At 34.8% G+C, this 25,211-nt stretch overlaps 2 protein-coding genes across 8 annotated transcripts in view; one reads left to right on the top strand and one right to left on the bottom strand.

The window, feature by feature from the left end:
- The window catches only part of CCSAP (centriole, cilia and spindle associated protein), a 36,842-nt gene extending 28,653 nt beyond the window's left edge, over positions 1-8,189 (top strand). For 2 of the 6 annotated variants that reach the window (XR_013170855.1, XR_013170859.1), the window contains exons 3-5: positions 87-2,365; positions 4,551-4,667; positions 4,772-8,189. Coding sequence is in view for 1 of the 6 variants with exons in the window: in XM_077149402.1 (XP_077005517.1) it covers positions 87-260 (174 nt within the window). In the remaining 5 variants the exon portion in view is untranslated. Of the gene's footprint in view, positions 1-86; positions 4,003-4,550; positions 4,668-4,771 lie in introns of those variants that run through there. The other 4 variants (XR_013170858.1, XR_013170857.1, XR_013170856.1 and 1 more) reach the window with 4 other exon arrangements.
- Positions 8,190-10,969: 2,780 nt separating this feature from the next.
- Positions 10,970-25,211, bottom strand: part of RAB4A (RAB4A, member RAS oncogene family) — a 59,129-nt gene continuing 44,887 nt past the window's right edge. For both annotated transcript variants that reach the window (XM_077149403.1, XM_077149404.1), the window contains 2 exons: positions 13,999-14,138; positions 10,970-11,579 (listed from right to left, as the gene is read on the bottom strand). In XM_077149403.1, coding sequence (XP_077005518.1) covers positions 14,023-14,138 — 116 coding nt within the window. In that variant the 3' untranslated portion in view covers positions 10,970-11,579; positions 13,999-14,022. The remainder of the gene's footprint in view (positions 11,580-13,998; positions 14,139-25,211) is intronic.

Below are 25,211 nucleotides of genomic sequence, written 5' to 3'. Positions count from 1 at the left end.
TCTGCTTCAGGAGATCTTCACTGTGAATATTTTTGAAAATTAGTACAAAAGTCACTTACATTAATATACTTTTAAACTCTTCCTAGATTCATGAGTCAGCATTACGAGCTAAGAGCAGAAGACAGGTGGAAAAAAGGAAACTGGTTGCTCAAAGGCAACGTGCTCACTCTGTGAATGTGGAGAAAAACATGAAGGTTAAACCTTCCTCAGATAACCCATGGATGACAGAATACATGAGATGCTATTCGGCAAGAGCTTAAAGAACCAGCTGCCTGGATATCCTCTTTTAAAAGGTGGAAATGAAAGAAAGAAAAAACAAAACAGGCATCAAAAGAAAACTGGACATGGGTTTAAGAAACCAACTGATTATGCAAGGTTTTTCTTAGGGGATTTCCAAATGATTGTTATATATTTTGATGAATCTTGGCCACCTACCTCAGTAGTAGGGCAGACAGTTGAAGCCATAGACATTTGAAGTTATTTATGAAGATAAATTCCCTAAATCTTTGATATTCTTACAAAGGTTTGTTTTAAAGCATCTTAATCTTTTAAAATACTGACACCAAATGCCTTTACATGGCTATGGATGCATAACGAATTTAATCTTGTTTTGAATAACTATTCAAACTCCATAGCTAATAATATCATTCCATCTTGCAACATAAGATTTATTTTCATCATGTACAGTTTTCTTAGTAAAAGAATCAATATCAAGTAAAAAATGAGTTTCAGTGGTAGCATTGACTCCATGTATAATACAACTAGAACTCTGGTAGTTCCTGAAAAATTAAACTTACTTGTATTTCAGTTTAGCACCATGTTGTAGACCATGACATTTAAGACTTATCTGGGCTGGGTAAGGGTCATTTTTTTTTTCTCTTTAAATTGTCATCCAGCCACTCATTATTTAATAGTTCAAATACATTCCAATAGACAAAGTGTCAGTGTGATATATATTTAGAATAGAAGTGAAATTTCTTTTGAGTCAAAGACTGTCATAGTATTACTTTTTTCTAAATATTGCAAGTGTTTAGAAAACATAATGGGGAATTAATCACTTAGTGGAGTCTGGCCACTTGATGTACTCCCACTATAGACTTTAGCATCTTGCATAATTATTGGCAATGACATTTAGAATTTTCATGTGAAAATTCATTTAATTTGTAAATTGAGATTAACTGGCCCACTGGGGATGTAGGAAGATTATTAAGATATCAAGTAGAGATGTTATCTTCTCTTTCTGTTTTCCTCAGCCAAACTTAACAATGACCAAGTCTTGATGATGTAAAATATTCATACTTACTTTTGGTTGAAATACATTACCTTTTGATTTGCAGTTGGAAGATCTCATATATCAAACTTAATGTGAGAATGGTGGTTTATGTATAAGCACAAATGTAAGAATTTAAATGGAGTATTCCTTCTCTTTAGTATGTTTGCCTTTGGGATATAAAATTGGCTTAAAAATACTGGTTTTCATGAAAGAGTAAGGCCTTCTCTAGCTGAGACAGAAATCTACTAGAATGGTGAGTATTAAAATTATTTATGAGACATAGTCAAAGGAACCTTGCTTATGCCAACTTAACACCTCAAGCTGGGTGAATGAAAATTGGGTGTTAGATGTGAAACTGAGCATTTCCTTCCTATTTTTACTCTGGGTCTTTAAAATACTATATTCAATTTTTAGAACTGGTTTTATCCCACATAAGATCTTCACATACTGTCATCTTATAATTGTACTAAGCTTTGAAAACTCAAACTGAAAAACTGTAAGCTTTTTGTTTATAAAAGTTTTTAGTCTATTTGCATAGTTTTGAGGTGAATTCTTTTACATAGAGAGGTCTCTTAATCACCGAGGTGTATATTTAGTAAGAGGAAATCTTAATTCTATATGTTGTCTAAAACAGCCTTGCTAGTAATTTTGGTATTACTATTTTTAAAGTCTTTAAACATTGCAGGTACATAAAGATCAAATTAATATGACAGTGTGCAGTAGTGTAGCTGATTATAAAAACTGCTGCTTTAAAACTACTACTTGCATGTTACGTTTTAGCCATCAAGCTCAAGCTTTTCATGTTTCACGAGATTCCAACAATCTTAGGAAAGAAGATCTCAGGGGGTAATTCAGACTCCACTGATGGACTGCCTTAGAAACCTGACTTTCTCTTGGGCTTTGAACAAACCAGTCTTTATCCAGTTTAGAAAACAGATGCATGTGCATACTACTGAAAACTTCAGATACTGATAAGACCTAGAAGGCAAATACTGACAATTTTCCCTTCTTTTTAAATAGAGGACAAATGAACAAGATTATTAAAGTACTTCTGCAGTGCATGAACAACAAATGAAGCAATATGAATTAATTGTGAGTCACGTTCCAATGTCCAAGTCCTTTTGAACCTATGAAATTTTTTTGAGTTGTAACAATTCTTAGGTCCTACTTTTTCTCATCCTAGAAACTAATGTGATTATGATCATGTTCTTAATTGTTAGGACAAATTGCAAGACAGTGAGAAAGCTTAAAATGATCTTTCACGTTGAAAAAGTTTGAAACTGAGAATTCAGTGACATTTAGAATATTGAATAAAATAATTGCTACATAAGACTCTTTAAAATTTTGGTTTTAAGTTCTTAATTAAAACAGTTCCCCCAGGTGCAGGGGTGGTTCAGTGGTAGACTGCTCGCCTTCCATGTTGGAGATCCAGGTTCGATTCCTGGACCATGCACCCAAAACAAAACAAAAACAATTCCCATAAACATGCTTTTTGCTTTATATTACTTTTCTTTTACATGGCAAGCTATCATAGAATTTTACAGTAATACCTTCTAGTACTCTATTGGACTGAAGTGAATCAGAAGTAAGAATCTATTCTTTTTCTCTCTTTTAAACTTAGAAGACTGCTCTTATTTAAGAGGTGTCAAAATACTTGGTATCTTGGAATATATGTACCCTTTCCTTTTCCCATAAAATTTCTAAGCACATTTATTCATTTTTAAAGTTTACTTCAGTTAACTAAGTGTCAAGAAAGCAAGAGAGCAAGCAAAGTGGCTGCTGAGTTACTGATGTCATAACTTCCAAAAAGGCATTCTGCGTAATTTGCAGGTTTTAAAAACATCATACGGATATTTCCTTCCCCCTTAAATTGATCATTTCACACTGGGCATCAACTTTGTGAATGAGTATGTGTTAGAAGTAAAGCCATGTTTCTTTACTTCAATAAAAAAAAAAACAGTTTAATAGACAGTTTTGTATTTCATTGAACTAGGTATAAAATTGTGGTTAAGAGTATGTATGTAGTGGGCAGGCCACTGTGGCTCAGTGGCAGAGTTCTCACCTGCAATGCTAGAGACCCGGGTTTGATTCCCGGTGCCTGTCCATGTGGAAAGAAAAAAAAAAGTATTTATGTAGCCTGATTCTATAGTTTATTTGGTATCAAACTGCTAATACCTGCCTGATATAAAGTCCTTACTGTAATCCAGTGACCATTTTAAAAAGAGTGATCCTAAAAATATGACCTCTCATTTCAAAATGTCTGCATTTGGAAATGGACTTTCGTACAATAGGATGAGCAGGGAGTTTCTCATTGTAAGGGTATGCTTGAACCTTATGCAGACCCTATGCAATGAGCTAGGTCTAGATTTTTGATCCAAATTAGCTGCTTCAATGTAGCTAGTGTGAGATAAGGGGACAAAAAATCTCTTAATACTGTTTTCTATTTTGAAATTCAGGACACCTGAATGAAGACATTAGAGGAATCTTTTTGGATTTCTTTATAATTAGCAAAACTATATTTGTGAAAAATCTTCTTTTGTTAATATGTTTGTTTTGAGCAGTGCATTCACTTTGAAATTCTAAAGGAACAAAGGCTGGCCACATACAATCACAAAGCTCAGGCAATTGAGAATTTTGAGTTGTATTTTCTAACAAATATGTATTGTTTTTAGATTATTTAATATTGTATTTGCTTGGAAAAATGTGAATAAAATTAATATTATAGACTGGTTTCTATTTTGTGGGAAATAATTTGAAGGGTATATGAATGGTATGAAGAAAATGTATGATATTGACTCTAAATGTTTAACAATGTACATTAGAAACATCCACAGAAGATACTCTGTATATATACTTTGAGATGAATCATAATTTTTTCCTAGTCTTTTCCCTTGCACCTTAGTGTTTTAAGAATGACAAAGGTAATAATATATGCTTGAAATAATTTTAAAAAAGGGCAGGCCATGGTGGCTCAGCAGGCAGAGTTCTCACCTGCCATGCCAGAGACCCGGGCTAGATTAGATTCCTGGTGCCTGCCCATGCAAAAATAAAATAAAATAAAATAAAAAAAGAACAGAGTAAATATCGAAAGTTTCAATACCACCTCCTCACCAAAATTCTACTCTCCTTGGAGGAAACCAGCGTTAAATTTTGTATGTAGCTTCCAGACTTTTTTCCTAAGCATTTATCTATTGAGGTACATCTACACCATTTTTTCTCCCAGCAATATGGAATAACTCTATACATGTTCTGTACTTTTTTTCACCTACTATCTTAGGGAAGGTTCTGGTTCTTGAGAGGATGGATTAAATACATGCTACCCTTTTGCTGCTACTGAGCATACCTGTAAAATCTGGATGGAATGCATGGTACAGCTATTTGAGGACTCTGAAAAGTAAGCAGCAACATGCAAATCTGGGAGGGACACTAGAATTCAAAGTATTATTGAAGTGGTAGAGTTTACCTTTTTGTTGTCATTGTTTCTCTGGTATTCTCCAGCCTGAATGCAACAGCTCATAATGCAGAGGTGAGCACTGTGGTGCAGAGATCCAGGAGAAGCTTGGCTCCAGGAGCAGGAAAGGAGTTCAGCCTGGAGGAAATGCCCCTGTTTTCCCTCTCCTTTTTCTCCATTTTTCATCTAAAGCCCTCAGGTAATCCTAAGTTCACCAAAGGAGCCAGCAGGAGCAAAACGTCTGAGGGGAGATTTCATCTCCATTGGTAGAGCTTGCAGCATCAAGAGGATGGGGCCAAATTTACTTGCTTTTTATTCTGTCTCCTGTTACTTGGCCAAGGTCATGGCTCAGCTACAGAAGTGGGCAGTTTCTGGCTGGAGGAAGGACCAAAAAAGGGAAGTCTCAAGGCACCAGAAAGAACTGGAGAGACAGGAGAAGGGAAGAACTCAGAAAAGTGCCCCCACAAAGTTGTTTCTGAACTTCTGTTTCACCCTACACCTCCTCACTCAGTTGCCCTGTGAAGCTGATCCGAATTAACATACCAAAGACTAAGAGAACTGAGCTAGCAGGTAGACCTCCAACCAGGTACCAGGCTGACCACAAGATAGTGCACAGAGGGACAGAACCAAGTAGCATTGCAGTGACTTCATAAATAACTAACACTGGAACTAACATGTTACCACAGAAGGCGGGATTTGTGGCCTTAACTAAACCAGGCCAACTACCTGCTAAAACAAAAATATCAACATTCTCTATAGTATTTAAACAAGAACTGGATCTCATAATGTAAACTTTGAAATGTCTAAGATACAATTCCAAATTACTCAGCATATGAAGAACCATGAAAATAATGGGAAAAGACAATCAACAGATGCCACTGTTGAGATTACAGATGTTGGAGTTATCTGACATAAACTTTATAGTAGCTGTTATCAAAATGTTGAAAGGAGCAATCACACTCTGAAAATATATTAATAAAAATTATCAGTAAGGAAATGGATGATATAAAGGAAAATGAAATGAGATGCAGCAGAGGCAAGGGCTAGCCTGGTTCAACAGTTTATTGGCATATAGTACAGGAATATTGCCAAAATAAATACATTAAATGCTGAGAACTAGGGATGTGAATTGGATTGTATAAGGTGGAGAACAACCTCCCCACTGTTTTCAGAGCAACAGCCATTAGCCTGGGCTCTCACAGGCATATCTTACCTTTACAAAAGAAGTAACTTGCAAATAACTTCAGTACTGGACAGCTTTAACTGCAGAGAACAAGCAGATTTTGACAAGCATTCTGTAAACCAACTAGCATGCATTTTAATTCATGCACTTTTAAGTTTTACTGAAAGCAGGGTCAAAAAATCAAGTTATTAAGCTTGCAAGCTTGGAAAAAAAAGCAAAAAAACATTTTCACAGTGATGAAATCAACTTATTCCCTTCTAACAATTTAGCATTAAAAGTATTTAAAATGACTTACTCGTTAAAATTTAAGAACTGTTTATGGTTATTAAAATTCTAAAGACATGTGTTTGAAATTTTCATGATAAAATGCTGAAGAAAAAAGATTCCAAGAAACCGAAAGTGCAGCGCTTGCCTGGCTCTTGTGTGGCAGGAGGCAGCCTGAGTCCCCTCAAGCCTGTGTGTACCTCCTTGGGGCCCTGGGCAAGTTGCCTCCCCATCTCTCAGCCCACTCAGTTTTTAGGCAGGAAAGACAATTAGATGCTAAATAAAAAAACACTTTAAACCATAATAAAAAATGCTATGCCCCTTTGAGATTTTATTTTTACAAACATTTGAAAGCATTAAAAATGAGGTATTTACTAAACTAAAAATTGTTAAACAATTTCTCCTACAAATTTTATTTTAAAAAGAAAAGTGGGTATTAAATTCTACAGTTTGACAAGAGGTCAAAAATATAGTGAACAACAAAAGGAGCACTTGGCAACTGAAAATCCTCAGCAGGATTTCTCCAAATACAAACTTGAAATTCTCATCACTCAGATATGGGTAAAGTTGAGAAAATCATGTAAAAACATATATAATGAACCTAAAAAGAATATAAAATTGCAAAGTTTTAGATGCTATCATTTAATCTTAAAATTAGGGAAGGAAAACTATTATTCATCACTCCTATATTCCTTTGAAAAGGTGGCAGTTACTAAATTTTCAAGACATAACTCTGATTTGTGTGTCAGCACAGAGACTTCTTAAGTGTAACTGACCATGTGTAATTAACAAAACTGGAACATGTGACACCTTTCATCCCTAAAGCATACATGACCCATCATAAAGTACTAGAACAGTTAGTACATGCCTAAGCCTTGAAGCAGATATAAACAATATATCCTCAATTGCATCTTACAGTCCCTTAAACCTAAAGCTTCCTAATTTTACACTGCCAAATTACAATAAGAGGGAGAATATAGCAGTCCGTACACTTGCTTGTCCACAGCCATACTGTGAAAGGTAGAAAGAGGTCGCTTAAGAGTACAGAGAAATAATTCCCAAGAAATACCAATCCAAACAACAGAATCTGCAAAGCCTAAACATTAAAAGCTTTCAACCATAGAATGTAAAGTAGGTAACTGGGTAACTATGTCCTGTAGCCAACATTAAAAAGGGAGGCAGGCTGCTCTAGCAGTCATTAAACTCCCTCTCCAGCAAGGAAGGGTGATTTTTAGTAGGACTATATGACTACTTTTGGGGATTATGTGAAAAGGGATCTTGGAGTAGATGATATCTAGGTACTTTTCCATTCAAAGACTGGTTTTATTTAGAAAGACTTGGGGTCAAAAAAGATTCTGTGATCACTTGTCCTTTCAACAAACACTGAAGTCCCTCCTGTGTACCAAGCAGTGGACATACATAAGAAAACAATCCCAACCTCAAGGAGATCTTAGCCTACTATAGAAGACACATAAGGACAACATAAAAGATCAACATGGATCAATACCCAAAGAAGGGTTAGTATACAGAGTTAAGGGGGCAGAGTGTGTGTGCATATATCTGCTGGGATTACAGGGAGTTTAGAGATGGATTCCCAGCAAAGAATTTTTCCAGCCAACTGACTTGGAAAGCAGGATCAGGGTGCATCACAGATAAAGGAAACATGGTATGTGCAAAGGCATTGAGGCAATGAGAAAGCAAAGAGGCATTCCAATAACTGTCAGTGAGTATCCTATAAAAGTACCATTTCCCCAGGAAATTGGAACAGTAGGAGGGCATGGCATGCATATTTAGGGCTACAGAAACCAGTATGATTTTTCTGGAAAAGGGAATAATGTGGTAAGCTTTCCCCGATGTAATCATATCATAAAATTTCCTATTCAATGTAAAATAATTTGAGGTCTCCCCACCATACACACAGAAATTAGCATTTTACCCTCATACATAGTTAGCTGGTCTTTAAAGGTTTAGTGAACATTAATTATTTCCATGATATTTTGGAATGTAACATCCCTAGAGATTTAGTGAGTTTTTTCTTCATTCTAGTTTTCTTTAAAAATGAAAATTATATGTCACAACAATAAGCTAGAGAAAAGGAGTTGTAGAGCACAGGCTTGCATTATTTTTAATTCAGTTCCCTATAGTAGTTTAATGATAGTATCCTCTAGCATGAAAGAGTGTGCTGTCATTTCTATAAGTTTATGGTATGGCTCAACTCCTGCCTCACAAATGATGAAGTGTTCAGACATGCATGTGTCAAAGTTGAGTTTTCTTTACAATAAAAAAAACTTCATATTAGGATACAGATATGTTGAGATGATTTAAATTAAATATACCTCATGTTCCTACACTGATACTCAAAATTTTTAATACTGGGTGGCAAGGGCACCGATCACTCAGAAGTTGCACTGGCTGTGGATAGCAGCCAGATGTCTGGTCTGTCTGTGTGGTTGCCCATTCCAGCCCCTCCTCCCTAGGCAACGGAAAACACATCTGGTATAATGCAGGCTAGGAAATCACCTCCTCCAAGACTGCACTAAAGAAATGCATTTAGCTTTTTTCAGTATATTCCCCAAACCAACTTGATGTAATTGCAAGGTAAGGAAAAAAACCACCATTCTTGGCTTTGTAACAATGTCTTTTCAAAAGTTCCCAATTATATGGTGATTATGTAAAAATTAAAAAATATATATTCTTAACAGTTGAGATGCATAGTGAATTATTTTTGGGTGAAATGACAGATGCTCTGGATGTAATTCAAATACTACAGCATTAAAAAAGTGGGTGAAGATGTATAAAACAATATTTGCATAATGCTGATAATTGCTGAAACTTGCCAATACAGTGGTTCATTGTATTATTTTCTCTATATTTGTATATATTTGGAAATTTCCCATAATAACAAATATAAAAGTACAGAAGTGCTATTTTAAAAGAAAAAGAGATTCTAATCATATTACTTTCTACCAGTAAGCAGTGTTCTAACATTAGAGAGTGGTGGCTGCCAACTTAGCTACTTGTCTTATTAAACTGGTAAATCTACTGTTCTCAGATAAATTCCTCTGAAATTCTAAAAATGACTCCATAAGGGAATTAATGCAATTAGGAAGTAACCAAACAAAACGGACAAACTCAGATTGTACAAACTGAGATTGTACATACATGAATAATTAGACTGATTAGTAAAGAGACTCATTTCATACTTGGCACAAAAAAATTATTAGAAATTCAAAGGTGTTTTAAATCTCCCTTCCAAAAAAAGGCAAAGAGGATACAAAATGAAGAACCATGTGTGTCACAGTATAAATTATAAATCATTAAGGTTTCTAATTTTAGCATCAGATTCTTTACTATGAATAACACTAATCTGCTAAGAATCAGATTTCTTAAAGAATTCAACAAATATTACAAAAGACACAATATGTTTTCAACAAAACTATTACCAATCCCCAAAACGTGATGTCATTTTCAATTAAATGCTGGATTGTAAAGAGAATAAATTCAATTTCAAGTCTAAACGAACTATAAATCTTTTTCTAAGAAGACTGAAAAGTTACTTTTCTAGACTTCCTGAAAACTTAGAGTTGAGGGAAATGTATTTATAAACATTTATTACTAAACTGACCAATTCCAAATTATCTTACCTCTTCATTTTTGCTAAAGGCAAGAGCCATTATTAAGAACCATCATGGTTTGGTTCCCCTGTAACTTTCTGGTCAAAGGATATGGAATGATATGCACCACCTGAGGTTCAATTAATAGCCTCATTTATAAACCAAATTTCTCATATTTTAACTATTCCTACCTTTGGATAAACCGATCTGTTAGAATAGACATGCTCCCAGCCCATGCAAAAAACTTTAAAAATGAGTAGCTAACAAAATGTTCATAAACGCAACATTAAGTGAAAAATTCTTTCAGGAAGGTCCAAGAAGTACTTCAGTCTGAGAATTTGCTTCAGATTTTGATGTTTCAAAAGAAAATATTCAAGGCATAAAAAAGCAAACCTTAAAAATATATATCTAAAACAGATATATACAGATGGTTTTATCAAAGTCACTTCCCAGAGTTTATGTGTGCCTCTGCTGAGCAAAACAAAGCAACAGCATCAGAAGCAACAGGCAGCTTCTAACTAAAAGTTAAATGAATTTACCAGTCAGTTGGCAACTACTGTTTAAGAAAAAGTTACAATAGAAGAAATATAAAGTGAATATTTTTTTAACCTTTCAAAATTAATAATACTGCATTCCAACTTTAAAGCAGAGTTCCATTATATATTTTTTGTACTGGCATTTAAAAATATTAAAACAAGTCTTTCTAATACAATATATGTTATGCTTTGATATACCCTATGTGAATTAAAAACATGTTGACTTGATAACTGCAGTAAGGCATTTAAGTATTCAATAAAAGTTATAAAGAAATTTCTTAATGAGTGGTGCCCCTTTAATATTAGTCAGTTTTCTTAAAATTAACATGAATAGAAGACTTAAAAAAAAGACAATGATGCCCTAAACCTGAATTCCTAAAAGTAAGCTTAACAGTAAATAATATTTTCTAGCAGGGAGACCAGATCAACAAACTGGAAACAGATGAGTAGCCCCAAGTTACATGGTCTATTACATTTTTATCAACAACTGAGAGTAGAATTAGTTGCCTAGAAAGTGCGTTTAAAGGTACGGAAATCCATAGAACTGTTCACAGTGCCTAAAACAAAGCAGGTACTTGATAAGTGTGTTTCCTGAATTGACCTGGACGAAGCTGCTTCAAAATCAACATAGAACTAGACAGTGTAAAGTTAATGGAAAAAACTTCACTCTTCACTTTATTTTGGTATGTTAATGGGTAACTACTGTTTTAGTATTTCAAGTGTAGATCGCATAAACACTGTATAGAATATGGTAAATAGAATTAAATAAGAAATGCACTGGCCATCAATGCCAGAGTTCTTGAATATCAGGTCATAAATATAACCAATTGTGCAATATAATCGACATGATGATAAAAGCACACCTCGCAATTAACAAATTTTAGGTCATATGATTAAAAAAATAAAATATTAAACTGCATGTAGTGCAACATTCTATTATATCATACATCATCATATATCATGCTATGGAGACTTACTGAGCTATAATATATACAGTACTAGCCATGTTTTAAAGTAATGGTAAAAGGAAAACTATGGAACAGGAAATCTGTACATACATGTATACATCTAATGGTATTGTCCACTGAATTATATTTATTATATAGCTTGCTGTGCCACATCTACTAGCTTGCATAATACCAAATTACTTCTTCCCCACAAAGATCTACTTCTGCATAGAGTAGAAAAAGATGGTGGTAAAAAACTTCAGATTCTTCAAACTCCAACACTTGTGTCCCAAATACCATTGTATGTACACCTAAAAAATATTAAGAACAGTTTTAGAAATCTGTATAATTATAAATGTATAAATAACTGTAGCTGAAAGCCTAAAAGGGAATTAGAGAACATTACCATCTTTTAATACTTACCTATGCCCATTAGGTAATGTTGACTATAAATAAAAAGTCCTCTTTGGTAATGTGAAAAATGATGACGCTTTAAAATGTTAAAATCTCTAGAGTAGCTAGAAGCAAAAACCTAAAATTGGTTCCATGCACTATGGTAACTTTCCAGAAACCTACAACCTCCAGATGGGTCCCTGGACCAGACAAGTCCTGAAATGCAGAGGGTTCAGCCTTTCTAGAACATCAACCATTCCATCCCCCATCCCATACTATCGACAGCCCCTTCCAAAATGAAAAATTTAGAATGGACATAGCCCAAATACCCCTAAAGAGTGAGAGAAAGATTCAAGGTGATGGCGGAGTTATACAGAGAAGGTTGGGTTTAACAAACGAGTATGACTGCTGGATCAGTATACAGATATTTCTTTTAGTCTCCAGTACCTTAGAGGAGCTAGAAATAAAAACCTAAAATTATGGAATTGTAACCCATACCAAATTCTGAAGTTTGTTCTACAACTAATTGTAATGTACTTTGAAATTTATCGTTTTTCTGTACATGTCATTTTTCACAAAAAAAAGAAGGAAGCATATACAAAGAAGATAGAATTTAACAAATGAATATGACTGCTAAATCAATATATTGATATTTCTTTTGGTCTCCAGTCTCTGGAGCAGCTAGAAGAAAAATGAAAAATCGTGGAACCATAACCCACACCAAACTTTAAAATCTGTTCTATAACTACTTGTTAAAATGTACATGGAAGGCTGCAAGGGTAGTTCAGTGCAAGGGTAGTTCTTGCCTGCCATGTAGGACACATGGGTTTGATTCCCGGCCTATGTACTCCCCTTCCCCACAAAAAACCAACAAATGGTGCTGCAGTAACAGGATAGTCATATGGAAAAAGAATGAAATGTTACCCCCATCATACAGCACACAAATAAATAAATAAAATACAAATCAAAAATTAAAAAAAAAACTGAATGAAATACTTGCTTCATTCACTTCTAGGCACTTCCTGGGAGTGAAAACACATTAAAAAAATGTACTTGGAAATGTATTGCTTTTTTTGTATATATGTTATTTTTCATAATAAAAAAACATTAAAAAAAGAAAGATACAAAGCAAAGAAGCACAGTCCATGACATGCCTGAAGTCACCTGGCATGGACTGGTCACTTTAGTGAAACCAATTATGGAATGGAAATAAAATTCTTATGCTTGATTTAAAAAAGAAAAACAACAACAACAACAAAAAACACCCAGAATTGTGGAATTGTAACCCAAACCAAACTCTGAAATCTGTCCTACAACTAACTGTTGTGATGTGCTTTGAAATTTATTGTTTTGTATATATGCTCTTTTTCACAAAAAGAAAAATTAGTAAGAATTGTGTTCTGTGGGATATTGACGTGAAGACTGACTTCAGGATCCATTTTAGTAATTATGTAAAGTATGCAGGAAGTGTTTTGTTAAGGAAAAAGGGAGTACTTTTCCCCCTAAAGTAAAATAATAATTGTTGTGGAATGAGAAACAGGAAATGTGCAGGACAAAATGGATGGATATAGAAAGTTGTAGAAGTCTTGTTGGAAGTGAATTTTATTGGCTGTCATTAAGGTTGGCTAAGATTTTATAGTTTATGAGATTTTTAATAGTTTTCTTATTAAGTGTATCTTCATGCAAAACAAGCATTTGGTTTTCACTCTGTTAAAATAACAATGTTCTCTTAGATTATTTGTTTGTTCTTAGTGAGAAGGTATAAAAGGTTTTTATCCATCTGAATGATTTGCTAAGATGACAAAGATTCTATGTCTTAGACCAATATACTTATTGATATGTATGTTGACCATCTCCTTCCTTGTTTTAGCAATGTCTCCTCACTTTAAAAAAATTGTCTTTTTAAAATCATGTTAACTCCTCTATTTACTTTCAAACTTTTATGTCACCTTAATTAAATAAAGAACCAAAAAAAAGCTAACAATCTCCATTTGCAAACTTGTAAATGACCCTTTTATTTTAGCATACGGCACATTCATTTGGGCTTTAGCCTAAGAAAGTCTCCTTCCTCGTTGACATAAAGGAAAAAGAATCTCTACCTCCCATGGGATGGCCCTTCCTGCCTTTCTGAACAAGAGCATAAGAATTTCCTATATAGTTTAAATTCTTTCAAGTAGAACACCTAAGTTTAAACTACATAATCACATCTCCTTTTCATTATTTAGCTGCAAAAAGCAACAGAACAATTTCTAGAATTAACCATGTGAAGCGCTTAGTGTAGTAAAGAGAATACAGTAGCAGAAGGGTAAAAAGATATTCCAGATGGTCAGCACCCACCTTGCGTGCTCTTAGTGCTGATGTCTAACAGCCACATTCTTGGACACTCTGGGCTTGTGCACGACGAGGTGACCTCAGCTGTCTCAAGGCAGCGTCTCCATACTGAATACCTGAACCCATTCTTTCTGGATCCAGTTCACCTGAGGACCAATCAAGAATTACTTAAAAAAAGTTTTTATGTTTCTGGGACCGTCAAAATATAATAAGTGGAAAAAAGCAAGACACAGAACACTATATATATGCTGCCATTCTGAATACAGAGGAAAAATTAAACTGATACACATGCATGCCTGTTTGCACAGACATAAAATATCTCTGGAAGGATATCTGAAAAACAGAAGCAAGACTGAATTTAAGGATAAGTTTGGATGGCCAGGGGTCAGGAAAGAAGTGGTAATGGAAAGTGACTTTTCACTATGTATCCTTTTGTACTTTTTAAATTTGGAAATATGTGCATACATTATGTATACAAAAATAAGTACCATTTACTATTTAGTACTGTTATTGCTGTTTTGTACCCTGTGTTACCTCCAGTACCAACTGCAATACCTGACATAAAATAGACTCTCAAAACACAGTTGTTGAAAGAATTAATAAACTTTGCACAGGAAACATGGAATAGCTAAGTTTCCACCATGCCTAGTTCCACAATAAAAATATGAGAAAAAAAAACATTTAAAACTAACTAAAGCTACAAAGACACCATTTTTCAAAGATCAGAGTGACGAAAGTCCAAATATGATAAAACACTGTATATTGGCATGGCTTTAATGAAAAAAGCACTCATTACTAGGGTGATTATAAATTGCTACAACCCCAATAGGAGATAACTGGAAAGCTCTATATAAATTCCAAATGTTATATATGTTCTTTGACCCAGCAATTACACTTCTGAGAATTTATCTGACAGATATATTCATATACATGTGAAATGACATATAAAAGACGATTTACTGCAACACTGTTTCTAATAGCAAAATTTTGGCAATAACCCAAATGTCCAAAGTAGACTGGTTAAACAATGGGAATATACACAAGGGATTATTACACGTACTATGCACATTTACAGTGTGTGGGTGTGTGTATGTATATATACAGAAGCTCTATGTACTAATTTGTCATGATCTTTGGGTATACTATGTGAAAAAAGCAAAGATGTAGCAATTTACAGTAGAGTAATTTATGTTAAAAAATGTGAGGGGGAATAATGGTTTTTGAATCATGTGCATATATTGCCTATTAAAAAATTAAAATAAAATTCACCACTTAAGAAACTAAAAGGAAAAATATGAGAGGATCATATGGTAGCCCATGACAAACTCTGAGATCTATCCTATAACCACTTTTTGAAGAGTGTTTTGCAAACTACTGCTTTTTTATTTCTTTGCTTTGTATGTGTTATACTATACAATAAAAAAAGTTAAAAACAATTTACTGCTTAAGAATCTAATTTACATCATCACAAATGTAATTTTGTATATTGATGACCTCAGAAGACATATATCTTGAAAGGTTTTACATGAGTCAACTTATATCTGTATTTATGGATGTGATAGTAAAGTTGCAAGGTAATGCAAATAAAATCTCATGTTGAACTTAGTACTCAACACTAACCCAGTTTTTTTCTGTATAACATCATGATCATTTCTTAGAACATTCACATCAGTACAGAAAAAGAAATAAAAAAACAAAAAAATTCATACATACCACACCCGTTTCCCCTCCCTTTCATTGACCACTAGCATTTCAATCTACTAAACTTATTTTAATATTTGTTCCCTCTATTATTTATTTATTTTTAATCCATATGTTTCACTCGTCTGTTGATAAGGTAGAAAAAAGGAGCATCAGACACCAGGTTTTCACAATCACACAGCCACATTCCAAAAGCTATATCATTATACAATCATCTTCAAGAAACATGGTTACTGGAACACAGCTCTACATTTTCAGGCAGTTCCCTCCAGCCTCTCCATTACACCTTAACTAAAAAGGTGATATTTACTTAATGCGTAAGATTAAATATCCAGAATAAACTTTCAACTCTCTCAACCACTGACATTTTATTTTGTCTCATTTCACTCTTCCCCCATTTGGCAAGGTTTTCTCAATCCCTTGATGCTGAGTCCCAGATCATTCTAGGATTTCTGTCCCATGTTGCCAGGAAGGTCCACACCCCTGGGAGTCATGTCCCACATAGACAGGGGGAGGGTGGTGAGTTTGCTTGTGCTGGCTAGAGAGAGAGAGCCCACATCTGAGCAACAAAAGAGGTTCTCTTGGGGGTGACTCTTAGGCCTAATTTTAAGTAGGCTTAGCCTATCCCTTGCAGGGCTAAGTTTCATATGAACAACCCCCAAGACTGGGGGCTTAGTCTATTGCTTTGGTAATCTCCACTGCTTGTGAGAACATCAACAATTCTCCACTTGGGGATGCTGAATTTTCCCCCTTTCTCACCATTCCCCCAAGGGGACTTTGCAAATACTTTTTTATTCACTGTTCAAATCACTCTGGGATTTACTGGGGCATCACTCTAGACAAACCTACAAAATCTCATGCCCCACTCAAGGTTCCCTGTACTATGGTGTTCAATTAAGCTGGCCACATAAGCTATATTAGGAAATGCACTAGTCAAAATACAAATTTTGTACCAAATAAACATTTTTTGCTTTAGTCTCACATATAAGTTAGAGTTTTTAAATATGAATTACCATCTATTTTCAACACCCTGCAGTACTGACATTCATTTGTTCTTCCTCACATAAAAACATTTTTTAATTTGTACATTCAGTCACTACCATTATACACACTCTAGCCATTTCTAGATTATACCATCTCAGTCTTTATTGTCTATCTTTCCTTCTGATTTCATTTGTGCCCCAGGCCTCCTCTCTCTATCATTCTCACATTCAGCTTCTTTCAGTGTTCTAACATTACTGTATTAGCTAAGTAGTATTGTGCTATCCTTTTCTGAATATTTACAATCAGTCCTGTTTGCACAATCTGTATCCCTTCAGCTCCAATCACCCAATATCTACCCTATTTCTATCTCCTGATGGTCTCTGTCACCAAGTGTGCTGGTTTGAAATGATGTATGCACCCTAGAAAAGCCATGTTTTAATCCTAATCCCATTTTGTAAAGATAGCCATTTCTTCTAATCCCTATTCAGTATTGTAAGTTTGAAGCTGTAATTAGATCATCTCCCTGGAGAAGCGATTTAACCTAGCTGGATTAGGTGGAAGTGTGTCTCCACTCATTTGGTGAGTCTTGATTAGTTTCTGAAATCCTACAAAAGAGGAAACACTTTGGAGAATGAAAGAGATTCAGAGAGAGCAGAGAAGAACGAAATAGCCATGAGAAGCAGAGAGCCCACAAGCCAGTGACCTTTGGAGATGAAGAAGGAAAATGCCTCCAAGGGAGCTTCATGAAACCAGAAGCCAGGAGAGAAAGCTAGCAGATGACGCCATGTTTACCATGTGCCCTTTCAGCTGAGAGAGAAGCCCTGACTATGTTTGCCATGTGCCTTCTCACTTGAGAGAGAAACCTTGAACTTCATTGGCCTTCTTGAACCAAGGTATCTTTCTCTGGATGCCTTTGATGGGACATTTCCATAGACTTGCTTTAATTGGGACATTGTCTCAGCCTTAGAACTGTAAACTAGCAACTTATTAAATTCCCGTTTTAAAAGCCATTCTGTTCCTGGTATATTGCATCTGGCAGTTGGCAAACTAGAACACCAACTGAAATTATCCAAGTTCATTCACTAATGTCAGTTCATATCAGTGAGACCATACAGTATTCGTCCTTTTGTTTCTGGCTAATCTCACTCAGCATAATGTCCTTAAGGTCCATCCATGTTGTTACATGCTTCACCACTTTATTCTTACAGCTGCATAATATTCTATCGTATGTATATACCACAGCTTGTTTAGCCACTTGTCTGTTGATGGACATTTGGGCTGTTTCCATCTCTTGGCAATTGTAAATTATGCTGTTGTAAACATTGGTGTGAAAATGTCTGTTTGTGTCCTTGCCCTCATGTCCTCTGAGTAGATACCTAGCAATGGTATTGCCAGGTCATATGACAATTCTATACTTAGCTTCCTGAGGAACCACCAAACTGCCTTCCACAGCAATTGTACCATTTTACATTCCCAACAACAGTGGATAAGTGTGCCTCTTTCTCCACATCCTCTCCAGCACTTGTTGTTTTCTGTTTTATTTATAATGGCCATTCTGGTGGATGTGAGATGATATCTCATTGTGGTTTTGATTTTCATTTCCCTGATAGCCCAGAGAAGTTGAGCATCTTTTCATGTGCCTTTTGGCTTTATGTATTTCCTCTTCTGAGAAGTGTCTGTTCATGTCTTTTGCCCATTTTGTAATTGTGTTGCCTATCTTTTTGTTGCTGAGTTAACAATCTCTTTATATATTCTGGATACTAGAACTTTGATATATCATTTCCAAATATTGTCTATATTGTGTAGGCTGTCTTTTTACTTTCTTGGCAAAGTTCTTTGATGCACAAAGGTGTTCAATTTTGAGGAGTTCCCATTTCTTTCTTTCTTCAATGCTTGTGCTTTGGGTGTAAGGTCTCGGAAACTGCCTATTAAAAGATATTTCCCTACATTTTCTTCTAAAAGTTTTATGGTCTTAGATCTAAGGTTTAGGTCTTTGATCCATTTTGAGTTAATTTCTGTATAGGGTGGGATATATGGATGCTCTTTCATTCTTTTGCAGGTGGATATCCAGTTTTCTAGGCACCATTTATTGAAGAGACTGTCCTATCCCAGGTGAGTTGGCTTGACTGCCTTATCAAAGATTAATTGTCCATAGATGGGAGGGTCTATATGTGAACACTCTATTTGATTCCATTGATCAGTATTTCTATCTTTATGCCAGTACCATACAGTTTTGACCACTGTAGCTTTGTAATATGCCTTAAAGTCAGGTAGGGTGAGACCTCCAACTTCATTTTCCCTCTCAGGATATTTTTAGCTATTCGGGGCACCCTGCTCTTTCAGATAAATTTGGTTGTTGGTTTTTCTATTTCTGAAACGTAAGTATTTGGATTTCAACTGGTATTGCATTGAATCTATGAATCAATTTAGGCAGAACTGACATCTTAACTATATTTAGTCTTCCAATCCATGAACACAGTATGCCCTTCCATTTGTTTAGGTCTTCTGTGATTTCTTTTGACAATTTCTTATAGTTTTCTTTGTATAGGTCTTTTGTATCTTTAAACTTATTCCTAAATATTTTATTCTTTTGGTTTCAATTGTAAATGGAATTATTTTCTTGATTTCCAAGAAAATAATTGTTCAGATTGTTCATCACTAGTGTATAGAAACACTACAGATTTTTGAGTGTTGATCTTGTAACCTGCAACTTTGCTGTACTCATTTACTAGCTCTAGTAGTTTTGCTGTGGATTTTTTTGGGCTTTTCACATATAGTATCATATCATCTGTAAACAGTGAGAGTTTTACTTCTTCCTTTCCAATTTTGATGCCTTGTATTTCTTTTCTTGTCTGAATGCTCTGGCTAGAACTTCCAACACAATGCTGAATAACAATGGGATGGTGGACATCCTTGTCTTGTTCCTGATCTTAAGGGGAAAGTTTTAAGTTTTTCCCCATTGAGGATGATGTTAGCTGTGGGTTTTTCATATATTCCCTTTATCATGTTGAGGAAGTTCCCTTCTATTCCTATCCTCTGAAGTGTTTGCAACAAGAAAGGATGTTGAATTTTGTCAAATGCCTTTTCTGCATCAATTGAGACAATCATGTGGTTTTTCTGCTTTGATTTGTTGATATGGTATGTTACATTAATTGATTTTTGTATGTTGAATCATACTTGCATACTTGGGATGAATCCTACTTAGTCATGGTTTATAATTCTTTTAATGTGTTTTTCTCTGTTAGTTACTTAGATATATTATCCCATTGTCTTCTCGCCTCCATGGTTTCTGCTAACAAATCTATGCATAGTCTTGTTGGGCTTCCCTTGTATGTGATGGATTGCTTTTCTCTTGATGCTTTCAAGATTTCTCTCTTTCTCTTTGACCTCTGACATTCTGATTAGTAAGCCCCACTGTGGCTTGAGGAACTCATGGTTCTGGGGGGGGGCTTGCAGCCTGTCCAGCTGGTCCAGACTGGTGTATGCTGTGTCTCTGGGGTCACTGACATGGCCCCAGCAGTTGTTCTGTCCTGTTCCTGGTTATTTACTAGCTGCTCTGGAGGACAAACTAAATCCACGCTAAGCTGTCATCTTGGCTCTGACAATCCACTAAACCAATTTTAATGATAAATATTTCTTAAATAGCATCTTTAAATATAACAGTTCTTACACCAAATTAATAATTTTTGACTGTTTGAGACTGAAAAAATATGAAAGGATGAATGTCCCTTTTCCTCTCGGGATCCAACCCTCCCATCTGAGCCCTTGATCAGATATTTAGTTCCTATTAATGAGGTCAGACAATATTTACCTTTTTATGTCTGGCATATTTCACTCAGCATTATGTCCTCAAGGCTCATACATATAGTCACATAAGTCATGATTTCATTACTTCTTACAGCTGCATAATATTCCATTGTATGTATATACTACATTTTTTTACTCATTCATAGGTTGATGGACATCTGAGTTGCTTTCATCTTTAAGCAACTGTGACTAATGCTGCTATGAACAACGTTGCACAAAAGTCTGATTCTCTGCTTTCAGTTCTTCTGAGCATTAACTTACTAGTGGGATTGCTGGATCATATGGCAGCTCTGTACTCACCTCTCTGAGGAATTGCCAACATGTCTTCCACAGTAGCTACATCATTCTACTTTCCTATCAACAATGAATGAGGGTTCCTGTTTCTTCACATCCTCTCCAACACTTGTTTTTTTTTTTTAAATAATGGCCACTCTAGTAGGTGTGAAACGATATCTCATTGTAGTTTTGGTCTGTATTTCCCTAATGTTGAATGTCTTTTCACGTGCTTTCTAGCCATTTGTATACCCTCTTTGGAAAAATGTCTATTCATATCTTTAGCTCATTTTTTAATGGGGTTGTCTTTTCATTGTTAAGTTGTAGGATCTCTTTATATATCCTGGATAGTAAACCCCTATTGGATATATAGTTTCCAAATATTTTCTCTCATTGACAGGCTACCTTTTCTCTCTCTCTACAAACATATTTGAAGCACAAAAGTATTCAATTTTGAGGAGGTCCATTTATATAGTTTTTCTTTCATTGTTTGTGCTTTGGGTGCAAGGTCTAAGATACCTTATCTACTACCACAATATCTTGAAGATGCTTCTCGACTTTTTCTTCTATGAGTTTTATGGTTCTGGCTTCTATGTTTAGGTCTTTGATCCATTTTAAGTTAATTTTTGTAACAGGTGTAAGATAAGGATCCTCTTTCATTCTTTTGGATATGGGTATCTAGCTCTCCCTGCATCATTTGTTGAAGAGACTCCACCGTCCCAGTTGAGTGGCCTTGTAGCCTTGTCAAAAGTCAAATGATCATGGGCAGGCCATGGTGGCTCAGCAGGCAGGGTTCTCACCTGCCATGCCAGAGACCCAGGTTCAGTTCATGGTGCCTGCCCATGCAAATAAAAAAAAAAAATCCAACTGATCGTATCTTTGGATATGCAAAAAGTGAATTCAAAGAGCACAATTTTGATTTTAATTGTTTTTGAGGGGAAACTCCGTAGCAGCTGAGAGTGGGAGACAATTTTTCTGTCTTCATATCCTAATTGGATGCAATTTCCTATTTTTGTGTGACTTCAGGGATTAACAAAAACAGTGAAAGAAGCTTCAGGCATTAGTTTTACTGTTTCATAATAGCTAAATATCACACTAAAAAGAAAAATATTAAAAGATTCCTAGTAGTTGGAGAGCATTTAAGTTAGATCTTTTGTAGTCTAATTTTGAGTGGATTCTGCTTTTTAATGGATAGCTGAGGTTTAGATAATAAAAGTTGTGGAAAAACACTCGCTGGAGAACTTCCTACTGTGGCAGTATTAAAGAATGATGGCTGATGTAACCATCCCCCTAAAATCTAAAAGGGTCACTTTCAGATTAGTACAAATTAATCCATGTATATGTTGGCATTACTAATATTTATGCTTCAAGGATCATATTTCACTGAGTTTTTAGACATGTTCTGCTTAACTTATCTGGGAAATATAACCTAAAACATAGTAATACCTCACATTCACCACATTTTAACACTCACCTAAGAGGGTAAAAAATAAAAATTGCTGATGCCAATGTGAAAATTCTAGACACAAATTCCTTTGCTTAAAACTTTTAAAAAAAATTTTTCTTTATGCTGAAAAAAAAAAAACAAAAAATTCTCCAGACACCTTTCCCAACACATACACACACACCCACCCCACATGAAATATTTCTCAGGCCACCGAGAGAGGGGTAAGAAATAGCTGCAATAAAAAGAATAAAAACAGATTTCTTTTTTGTATAGTATTTCTATTCTTCTTCTCCTATTCTTTTTCCTGTTGTTGCTATTTTGCTTTTGTAGCTGAATTTACCAGAACTACATCCCAAGTGCATTTTCAGTCTTTCATTAGGAGATGGACCAGCCTGTGTTTAATTTTAAAATTTAAAAGGTTATAAGCATAAGAAAGCACATACAAGTATTAGAGTCTTATCTGAATTCTCACAATTAATGTTCATAATAAAATACGCCATCTTCTGAAGATTAATTCTGAAATTCGGATAGATTGGTTTTATTCCCTCCCAATCAACTAACCATTCCTCAATCTTTTCCCTCTGAAACTTTTGTGAAAACTGCCTGTATTAACTGCATTGGTAGCACTGCTCTGATTTAAATGCCAAAAAAACAAACAAACCACTAAATATTTCTGTATTACTGTTAAGTGAGATTTCTAATAGTTACATCAAGCTAAAAATAGGATTCATCTAGTGGGCTTTGTAATGCCATTTTATGATGGAAAAAAATATATTGTTGCATGGTCCACAGCCAATTCCCAGATTTGCTGACCCATTTCTTCAGGTACTATTTGGTTTAAATAAACAATTTCAAGTTATTTCAGTTATTTTACTGAATGTTTGGAATATATTAAGTAATGCTTTTACAAAACATGACATTTTAAGCAAAGATGTGCTGAAAGATTTGAAAGTAGAACATTTTGCTTTAAAAAACAACAATTTTTGACATTATTTTAAGTCAATAATGCAATCTTTTTAAAAAGTCATTTTTTCTTAAAGGTTATATTTTAATATAAGATATAAGCAATGCAACTTCAGATTTTGATGGTAAACTTCTAGTGTTTTATATTTGAAATTGACTTTAAAAAGCCAATGATATATGTTATACCATATAAAAAAAAAAGTTGGAAAAAAAAAAAAGCCAATGAGCTTCTCATCTGCCATGTGGGACCAGGTTTGACTCCTGGCCAGTACATGCCTACCCCCCACCCCCGCCCCCCAAAAAAGCCAATGAGCAGTATACAAAGGTCATACAATTTCAAACAACTGATAGAATGGTGCTTTGTTATGGGGTCTAGAATTGAAGCACCTTGTATCGCGTGCTTTTAAAGTATTCTATAGTTTTTAACTTAAAACATAAAAGAGTAGCATTTTATTGTATACTAATAAAAGTTACATTTCCGATTTGTGTAATGTCCCTATACTGCATTTTATGAAGAAGGTTTAACATTTACCCTCCAATTCAGTCCTAAGAATAACCATTCAACAAATACTGTTGCTATAGTTTCTTAAAGGAAATATTCTTTGCTGCACCATAATGCATTGTCATCTTGCTGCTTGACTTTATAAGGAATTAGAGTTGTATGTGTTAATAGTAATAATATACTATTATAGATATTACTTTTTGTAATGAGATATAAAATTAGACATGAGGAATGTGTGTAAAATGATCATTTACCTCTCCCATTTTTGTTTTAAAACCAGTCAGTACTATATCTAAAGCTTCTGTGGTTTGTCTATGTGATGCTTTAGCTTTCACTTTTAACCGAACAGAATAATTAAAATGAAAACACACAAGCAAAATCAACTAAGAATAGATGTGAGGGTCTATTTCTGAACTCATAATTTGATTCCATTGGTCAATATATCCATCTTTATGCCAGTACCATGCTGTTCTGACCATTGTAGCTTTGTACTATGCCTTAAGGTTAAGAAGTGAGAGTCCTCTGGCTTCATTTTTCTTTTTCAAGATGTTTTTGGCTATTTGTGGCCCCTTATCCTTCCAAATAAATTTGATAATTGTCTTTTCCAATTCAGAAAAGTAGTCTGTTGGCATTTTGATTGGGATTACATTAAATCTGTAAATCAATGCAGAAAGAACTGATATCTTAAAGATATTTAGTCTTTCAGTCCATGAACACAGAATGCCCTCCCATTTACTTAGGTATTCTTTGATTTCTTTTAGCAATGCTTTGTAGTTTTCTGAATACAGGCCCTTTACACCCTTGGTTAAATTTATTCCTAGGTATTTTATTCTTTTAGCTGCTATTGTAAATGGAATTTTTTTTTCTTGAATTCCTCCTGAGATTGCTCATTACTAGTGTACAGAGGCACTACTGATTTTGCATGTCTATATTTTATCCTGCCACTCTGCTGAATTCATTCATTAGGTCTAGTAGTTTTATTGTAGATTTTTCAGGACTTTCAATAATTGCAAGCTAGAAGTACTAGCTAGAACTTCTAGTACAATGTTGAATAACAGTGGTGACAGTGGGCATCCTTGTCTTGTTCCTAATCTCAACAGGGAAGCTTTCAGTCCTTCACCATTTAAAACAATGTTAGCTGTGGGCTTTTCATATATGCCCTTTCTCATGTTGAGAAAGTTTCCTTCTATTCCCTTCTCCTGAAGTGCTTTTTTCTGGAAGGGATGCTGGATTTTGTCAAATGCCATCTCTGTGTCAATTGAGATGATCATGTGGTTCTTCTTCTCCTTTGATTTGTTAATGTGGTGTATTACATTGATTAATTTTCTTGTGCTGAACCAGCTTTGCATACCTGGGATAAAATCCACAGGATCATGGTGTATAATTCTTTCAATGTGCAACTGGATTCAATTTGCAAATATTTTGTTGAGTATTTCTGCAGCTAATATTCATTAGAGAGATTCACCTGTAATTTTCCTTTTTTTATTGATTAAAAAAATTAACAAAACATTTAGAAATCATTCCATTCTACATATACAATCA

This window comes from Tamandua tetradactyla, chromosome 2 (assembly GCF_023851605.1).
Source record: "Tamandua tetradactyla isolate mTamTet1 chromosome 2, mTamTet1.pri, whole genome shotgun sequence".
Lineage (NCBI taxonomy): Eukaryota > Metazoa > Chordata > Mammalia > Pilosa > Myrmecophagidae > Tamandua > Tamandua tetradactyla.
Note: the sequence above shows the minus strand (reverse complement) of the source record. Positions and strands in the feature narration are given on the sequence as shown.